This window comes from Miscanthus floridulus, chromosome 3 (genome assembly GCF_019320115.1).
Source record: "Miscanthus floridulus cultivar M001 chromosome 3, ASM1932011v1, whole genome shotgun sequence".
NCBI lineage: Eukaryota > Viridiplantae > Streptophyta > Magnoliopsida > Poales > Poaceae > Miscanthus > Miscanthus floridulus.
This window is the reverse complement of record NC_089582.1, coordinates 28,923,533-28,932,173: the sequence shown is the minus strand read 5'-3', so window position 1 is coordinate 28,932,173 and position 8,641 is coordinate 28,923,533. Positions and strand designations below refer to the sequence as shown.

Here is an 8,641-nt window from a genome sequence, read left to right as displayed (position 1 = left end):
AGGAAAAGGAAGACCCAACATCCTTGAAGGACTTCCTTTGCCTCTCGTTTTCCTCTTCTCTCCTATTTATAATCCATACTTTCCCTTGGCCTATAAAAGGGAGAGCGTAGCACCCCACTAAGGGGATCGATGGACCGCATCATACATCACACCACATAGCTGAGCAGCAACAAAGCTCTTAGCACCCATTCGATCTTTCCATCATAGACTTGGGACCTATTCCTCTCTCGCCCGTTTGTAACCCCTACTACGAACTTTTCTATGCTAATAACACAAGCAGTAGCCACGAACTGGACGTAGGGACATTCTGTCCGAACCAGTATAAACCTTGTGTCTTTTAGCACACCATCCAGGTCAGACGCGCAATAACACAAATTTACTCGTTGGTGTTTACTCGAAACACCGACACTATTTCTAGACACCGGGGTAGGGACGCGCAAGAAGCCGCGTCGACGGAAGGTTGTTTCTTGAGTCGAAGCGACACCCATCTCTTGGTTGTTTAGCTTCTGAGTAATACAGTAACTTGTATCAATACACAAGGACGGTCCGGCCTTGTGCCGCTCCTTCTAAACCTCCTAGGGTGCTTAGTTAAAGTGCAACATTTGTATGTTTAAACTATTCTTCCTTAATGCAAAAATACGTAAATCTTTTGTGTATTCGAGAAAAAAAACAATTTTATGTTTCAAAGATAAAATTTTCAAAGTTTAAGGACGTTTTGGTTTTCTAAATACATAGATTTTACTATGCATTTAGATATACACTATTTCTGGATGCATAGTAAAAGCAATGTACCTAAGAAAGATAAAAACGTTTTCTAATTTTTTTGAAAAAGAGGGAGTACATAATGAAATGCCCATTTTATGACCAGGCCATTACTTTCTGCTAGTTTTGTTTATATCTTCAACTTTTCTTATTAAAACGTACAAGAAATGGAAAATACTGACACAAGTTAGGTGCTGTATATGATGACGACCCAAAGCTTTCCAAATCCAAAAAGACAAAGGTTAACAAGAATTGTATGTATCTGCTACTAAGATACAAATAGTTATGCTGGCATTGTAAGTTTCTGCCTTTTCGATGCCCACTAATATATGTTAGTCCGTATTAATATAAATTCATGTAAAAGAGAAAAAATAAAAACAACTTTTGTAACTTTATACTAGGCACACCACATTGTACTTAACACATAATTAGTCTCGAATTCATTACATAATTGCGTTGTACTAGTCTCTTCCTAAAATACCAAGCACTTTAAATATGGATCTCATGTTGACTCGTTCAAATGCTGGGTTAGAGAAAGAATAGCCATTCAGAACCACGATCATGCCTACTCATCCAGACACAACGGGGGGCACATCTTGTTCAGATGACGGAATCCAATGAGAAATCCAGTCAGTCACTGACCTTAATAATCATGCTTACTAAGGGTGATTATGCTCCTCCGTGCAAAAAATATGAACATTGTGGGGGCCTTGATTTATTCATTTGAGAATTCAACATAAGGACACAATTATTTTCGCTACACAACCCTGCAAGCCAAAATTGGAAAAGAAAAATCTTAATTTCTTTGCTAATGAAAATGGTTGGTTCATGGCAATGCAGCCTTCAGGTTCTTGGCTAACTCTTCTAGCTTCTTCAATCCTTCTTCTGGAGAAGCAGCTTCCCCCAATAGCCTCACCATTGCGCTACCGATGATCACACCATCTGCGCCCCACCCTGCAATCTGAATAGTACAATAAACGAAGCAACAAGGGTGTCAAAGGACCTGCAGTAAGAAACAACCCCAGATAATGTACTTAGCAGGAGATGACAGCTATGATTTACCTGCTGCACATGCTCTGGAGTCGACACACCAAAGCCAACCACCACGGGTTTTTCTGTCACCTATAAAAGCAACATATTTTGTATTAGCACTGTGTCCTTCGAACAGTACATAGGCTAGGCAGTAACATTGCTTCACTAACTAGCATTAAATAAGGATGATGCAATTGCAAACCTTCTTAATATCCTGAAGAAGAGATTGCACCTTGCCACTCACATTCGCACGTGTACCAGTAACTCCAACAGTGCTTACCTGAATAGCACATATGTTAGCAACTGACTCATCATCCATCCAGTTGTCTATCAAAAACTAAATCCCAAGAGGAACAACTTCACCCAACCCCCCAGGGCATAGCATTAAGAAGAGGATCATCAAATGTATTAAAATATATGCAGCAGTAGTAAAGTTTGCCTTACTACTACTGCATATATTATAGTTTGCTTTCCATTATATTTTTCACACAGTCCAAGCATGTCAGCACAGCTATCACCAGGATATTTTCTCGGTGGCTGAGAGTAAAGTTCCAGCGAAGTATGCCAGAGCAGATACATGTCTTTTCTAGGTTTAAGCTACCAACTTGAAATGGCACAGGTTGTTCAAAATGTTTGTAGACTCAATGTGTAATAGGCCTATTGTGCACTGCAATTGTTCTTCTTGAATCTTATGTATATTGGACTATTCTAAACTTCCAAATTATGTATTAGGAACAGAGGTATGATGTAACATAACAGATTTTTTACAAGTAGCTACAGAGTCTGAAAAACTTACAAGATAAATAAATCCTTCTGAAGCCTGTGCAATTTTCTCCATTCTTTCATTTGGTGTAGTCGGTGTTGTCAGTAGCACCTGCATATATTCATGCAAAATGAATCCTATCAAACAGCTAGCGTAAAAAAAAAAAAAACTACCTCAAACTGCATAGAAGAAAGAGGAATAATTGTTATTCGCCCATATTTAGCATGGAGGACAGAGCAACCGATACTATGGCATTATGGACACGATCATGAGTTGTGAGTTAAGGATAGAGCCTGTATTTTTGAACTTCTGTACATTATTATTATTATACACAAATATATTCAGGTATGCCCTCCTTACTGTTTTCAGAAGAAAAAAAAGGAACTAAAACTAATAGTTAGATATTGTAGCTTAGAAGAAAAATAGAGGGGAAAATGTAATCACACAGGTTATGAACTATTGAAATATGCATGTAGTCTCCATATTCTTACTTCTGAATGTGCACAATTAAATAAGCACAAAACAGGATTGAGGGGGTTAAAAGGTATCTTGAAGTTGGACTTATATCTGGTGAAATTAGGAGGGCTAGATGCACTTATATTTGATGAACTTAGATAAAGGCTAGATTGACTTATATTTGGTGAAGTTAGAGTGTGGCTAAATGGACTTATATTTGGGATCAGAGGCAGTACAATTTGGTATCAGCATTTAAATGACATTTATCTAATCTGGGCCTCTCTTTAAACAAATAGAGGGTTCAGTGGAGCTCAAAAAAATGGCCAGACAAAACAGACACTAAAATCTACAGGGTTAGGGTGTACATCATAGCATAAGAGGGGGCCTACCAGCTCTAGGTTGTTTTTGGCAGCCTCACTCCTCAAAACATCTGTCTCTTCCAAAGGAACATCTGGTACCACAAGACCTGAATGACAGCAATACATCGATTATCACACTGAACATGAATTCTGACAAGCTAATCCAACTCTTGTACAGGTTATCCATTGGGAAGATTTGTCAGTATTGTTATCTGAACAGTGCTATGTGTTAGCCAGATTAAGATACAATGGAGGAACTAACACTTTAGTTAATTAATGTAATAAGTATTTGCCAATAATGGTATTTTAACGGGACTGAACATCACAAAAATGATGTGATTAATTAGATAAATATATATATATATATTACCATGTACACCAGCTTCTTTAACAATACTCATGAACTTCGGGATACCACGCTTCAGAATCGGGTTGTAATATGTGAAAAGTGCTACAGGGCAGGACAGCTCAGGTATCACCCCCTTTACCATGGAGATGACATCCTCAAATGTGGTGCCCTTTGCTAGCGCACGTGTCGCAGCGGCCTAAAATGGTGTAAACCAAAACACAAGAATAAGCAGGAGCATACATAAACGAGACATACCAAATTAGTAGAGGCGTACCAACCAACCTGAATAACAGGACCATCAGCCAATGGATCAGAGTAAGGCACACCCAATTCAATCACGTCTGAACCACACGCATCAAGGATCTTGAGTGCTTTTGCTGTGGTGGCCAAGTCAGGGTCACCAGCAGTGATGAAGGGAACGAAGGCAGTCTGAAGATTTTCAGATAGTACTACAGCAGTGAGCTCAAAGTAATAAACAATATAAAAGGGGGAAAATAGTCTAAGTACAAAATTTCAACGCTGATCTAGAATGATAAATGTGACATAATCTCAGTAACTTGGGAACTGTTGTACTACAAAAATCTAAGTGTAATGTCACAAAACATATGGATTGTTCTTAGCACCATATATATAGCGCAGAGGAAAGAAGCATGGCAATTGATGAAATCCATCGAACACTGGTTCACTTAAGAGGAAATGAATTTTATCGGCAGCATTGGGAATTACACGCTAGAATGTAACACTAACATGACCGGACAGTCCTGGTTCTTCCGATCTCAACACGACGCCACCTCCCAAATTAAAATGCAAGCAGAAACAACACGACACAATCCGGTAACCAGTTACAGTCAGTCAGCGCATATAATCCGCGACGACTCCTATCCTATGCGCTAACCCATCGAATCTTACTCAGCGCAAAACCGTGCTAGCCTCTAGGATCAGACTGTACCGCAACATGCCACAATTCGCACGGATTATAAAAAAAAAACGCATCACCCGCCGTAGTGATTTGTTTTTTTCTCTCTCTCTAGAAAAAATAAAGGATTTGTCGAGGACTGTACCTTCCCCTGCTCCCTGAGCTCGGCGAAGGTGCCGGAGATGCTGCGCTTGTCCTCCGCCACAGCAGCGGCGGCCGCCGCCGCCGCCCTGACGGCGACCACGGGCGCGGCGCCCCGGAACGATACCCTCCCCGTCGACGCGGCGCCCCGTCTCGGCCCCGCGGCGGAGAACGACGCCGTCCCCGTGGCGGCGGCCTTGAGCGCGAAAGCCATGGCGGATTGGCGGACGTGGGGGTGGTGGCGCTGACTGGGTGGGCGGAGCGCCTCAGTCCTCACGTGAGCGACCGCGAGGTGTTCGACGCCGTGCGGGGATAAAGGGAGGAGAAGGGCGCGTTGCGCGTGAGGTGGTGGCGGCCGGGTGATGCTGCCGTGCCCGTATATTAGTAGTAAGGGCCCCCGGGGTTGGTGGGCCGAGACGGATGAATCGCACGGGCGCCTGCGCCAGCGGACAGGCACGCTGCGGTCTTTGCCTTTCTGATTTATGGCTGAATCTGTTTTTTTTTATTTGGCTGAATCTGTTGCAACCACGTGCGCGTTTAATGATTTTTCTTTATATTACTCCGCTTGTTTTGTTTTTTTGGCAACATTTTCTCCGCTTGTTGATTCAAGCACTAACTAGGCTTTTCAACCATGTGAATTCTTTTTTTTTCCCAGAGAACCATGTGAATCTTTTTTTTTTTTGAAATTACCATGTGAATCCTTTGTTCACCGAGTATGTGTTTAGCGAGGGTTAGTTTAAAATGTGAATGCGATCACCATCCATGTTTTTAGGGTTAAATTTAGGCACGCACAACTATCCAAGTTGTTTAATTGTTTGAGCGGATGTATAGGATCAACCAATTTCTTTATTTGGTTCGAATGACTAGGACGGACGGATGTCGGATGGGGTGAGATACTAATCCACACATACAAATAGTCGTCGGTCGTTTAACTTAAAACTCACCGCGTCCTGAAATATAAGGTACTAAAGGTTTAAAATTTACTCAAACTATAAGGTATTTTAAATTATTCAACTATATACATGTGTGTTTGACTTTTAAGCCCCATCCAAACATGCATCCATGCATATATCTTTTACGCACCATCTTTTCCATAAGGCTAGGATGCCAACGGTCAACGTCCCAGTTTTCAAGACTCTCGTGTATTAGGATCGGTGTAGACAAGTTGCATCCTCATTAAACTCATTTCACCCCATGAAACTGTCATTACCTCTCTCTTCATCTATTCTATGCCATGTCAACTTATTTAACGTCCACGAAACTCTAATGAACCCCCAATGAAATTGGCCTAATGACTCATGTAATTGGTAACCGGAATCAATGACATGCATGTTTGTTTTTTAAATTATGGCCCCGTTCGCTGGTCTGAAACTTGGCTGAAACTGGCTGGTTTTGTGAGAGAGAAACACTGTAGCGACTGGTTGATGAACAGTGCACCTGTGAGGAGGAGGAGCCGGCTGGTCTGGTTTTTCCAGACCAGCGAACGCACCCGATATCTTACTAGAAATTAAGCACGTTAACGACTGAACTAACTAATTATTGAGAGTTATTTTGTAGGACTCCTTATTTGGTCCTAAAATTGCTTAGATATTATACCTTGTGTTTAAAGACAGAGGGAGCAATCACTAGTTAGCAACGAAAATAAGTCCATTATCACTAATATATTGCACTATAATCACGTCATATGTTGTTATTTTGTACTATTCAACGCACTAACACTTATCAATCATAATCTCATGTTAGCAAATACTAAATACTCCCTCCATTCTAAATCATAAGCTATTCTAGCTTTTTTAGGTACACGGGTTTGGTTATGTACCTAAATATAAATATATATTATGTCTACGTACATGTAAAAGCTATATATATTGAAAAGTCATAACGACTTACAATTTGGAACAAATGGATTATAGTTTATTTAACTAATATAATCACCATTAGACCAAAAAGGTGAATGCCCTCGTCGTCAAACAAAAATTCCGGGATCACTAGCTCCGTTTAGCATATTTAATGAATACTCCTCAGTTGGATAGCCTTGTCCATCTTTCAACCAAGAACGAATTAGATGGGATCCTCGTATGTTTGCTCGTCTTCAAAAATGTCTACACCAATTTGATTATATAGGCACAACAATGTTATTTTTACACAACTCCGACATACCAGGTGCTTGAGGTTTAAGAATTACATGGGATCCTCATATGTTACCATCCGTGACGTTTGATTATATTTAATTTGAAGAAGATTACCACCAATTAATCCACCCTGACCCCGCAAGATCACTCGTCAAAAAGAAGAGAATTACCCTTGTGCCAGATCACCATTGGTAGGTAGGCAGTTGGATTTGACGCCGGTCCTTGCCCTCTGCTTATTCACCAGGAGATAGGAGAGGAAGCAACACAGAAGCAGCAGGAGGGGCGACGTACGACGCCGTGCGCTGCTTGTATTTCGGCATGTTTGGACAAAGCTTAGGATGTACTCCTTCCAGTTATTTCAAATTATAAATTACAAGACGTTTAGACTTTTTTTTAGATACGTAGTTTTTAATATACATTTAAATATATACTATGTCTAAGTAGATACGTATAAAAGCAAATTCATATAGAAAAGTCAAAACATCTTATAATTTAGATGGAGAGAGTATTTGGTATAGACGTACAGATTTTGGGTCAACTACATAAATCTGTTTTCAGCTTCTCCACTAAACAGGACCAGATGAAACAACTTCCGTAAAAAGCTGTTTTTTAACTTCTCTCATATGCATAGTTCCCCATGTGAAGCTGAATGAAGCCGAAGATACTAGCTTCTCCATCTTTCTGCTTTATCAGTGAAGCTATTCTATGGAACCGAAGCAAAAAAAAAAAAAGCTTTACTAATGAAGATGAGATAAACATGCCCTTAATATTGATCAAAAGTAGTGGTGATGGAGCCGTTCAAAGCTGAAACGAGCGCCCACATGGATTTAGTGTACTACTCCCTCCACCCTAAAAAAGAACATAATTCTAGGATTGAAAGAGAGGACATTTTTTAAAATTTGATCAAGGTTATAAAAAATGGTATTATATTATGTCTCTAAATATGTTTAATATAAAAAACATTTTAAGCTTAATCTAATTATACTTATTTAATATTATAAATGTTTATAGTTTTTTCAAATTCGATCAATTTTGAAATCGTCTGACTATTTGGGTTGTGATAATTGAAAAAAGAAATTGACGGAGTGATTAGTTTTTTTTTGCTACTGTCGGAGGGAGAATTGACAGGCAGGCACTTTCCTCTCACCGTTCGAATGGACCTTCAGCCTGTTCGCTCGGTCGTATTTGGTTTATAAGCCATGACTTATCAGCCAACGAATATTATTTTTCTCTCATACCAAACCAGCCAACAATACTTTCAGCCATGCCTTATAAGCCAAACCAGCCCAAACGAACAGGCCTCTTTTATGTTCCTGCATGCAGCTGTGCAGTGCTGTGTACTGTGGTTGATGAGACTTGAGAGTGAGGAATTGAAGGGATTACTGTATCAAGGATGGAAATGGAATGAAGCTTGGTTTTTGTCTCGTCGGCCGCCAGATTCAGAGGACGACTGGTCGCTGGTGCGATGCGATGCGGCGCTCGGACTCGCCCGTGGTTGTCGTGATCTCGTCGACGTTTCCCAGCTTCCGAAGTCAGAGTCACGCAGCGGCGGGCGTGGTACGGCACGGCTTCTTCCATCCTCCATCCCGTCATGGCGTTTGGCGTCGTGCCGCCGCACGCGGACGGGGACGGCAGACGCAGCGTCTCGTTCGTTTCCGCGGTGGTTGCCTTCTGCTGCGTTCCGTCGTCTCAGCTGGTGTTCGCACAGGGCAGAAAGAAGCCTGGAGTGGA

At 41.0% G+C, this 8,641-nt stretch overlaps 1 protein-coding gene across 1 annotated transcript; it reads right to left on the bottom strand.

Annotated features, from left to right (window-relative positions):
- Positions 1-1,455: 1,455 nt before the first annotated feature.
- Positions 1,456-5,147, bottom strand: LOC136545321 (tryptophan synthase alpha chain-like). The gene is made up of 8 exons (XM_066537346.1): positions 4,783-5,147; positions 4,004-4,150; positions 3,743-3,917; positions 3,403-3,479; positions 2,591-2,668; positions 1,997-2,074; positions 1,825-1,884; positions 1,456-1,723 (listed from the first exon to the last, which is right to left on the bottom strand). Exons 1-8 carry the CDS (start codon positions 4,990-4,992, stop codon positions 1,589-1,591), a joined length of 960 nt encoding a protein of 319 aa, XP_066393443.1. The 5' UTR covers positions 4,993-5,147; the 3' UTR covers positions 1,456-1,588.
- Positions 5,148-8,641: the final 3,494 nt, after the last annotated feature.

What these genes read in the sequence shown, in the direction of transcription:
- LOC136545321 (XM_066537346.1), bottom strand. Translation starts at nt 4,992, where the DNA reads ATGGCTTTCGCGCTCAAGGCCGCCGCCACGGGGACGGCGTCGTTCTCC. An exon ending in AGCTCAGGGAGCAGGGGAAG is followed by an intron (nt 4,151 to 4,782) that starts GTACAGTCCTCG and finishes GAAAATCTTCAG; the next exon opens with ACTGCCTTCGTTCCCTTCAT. An exon ending in CAGAAGGATTTATTTATCTT is followed by an intron (nt 2,075 to 2,590) that starts GTAAGTTTTTCA and finishes TGTGCTATTCAG; the next exon opens with GTAAGCACTGTTGGAGTTAC.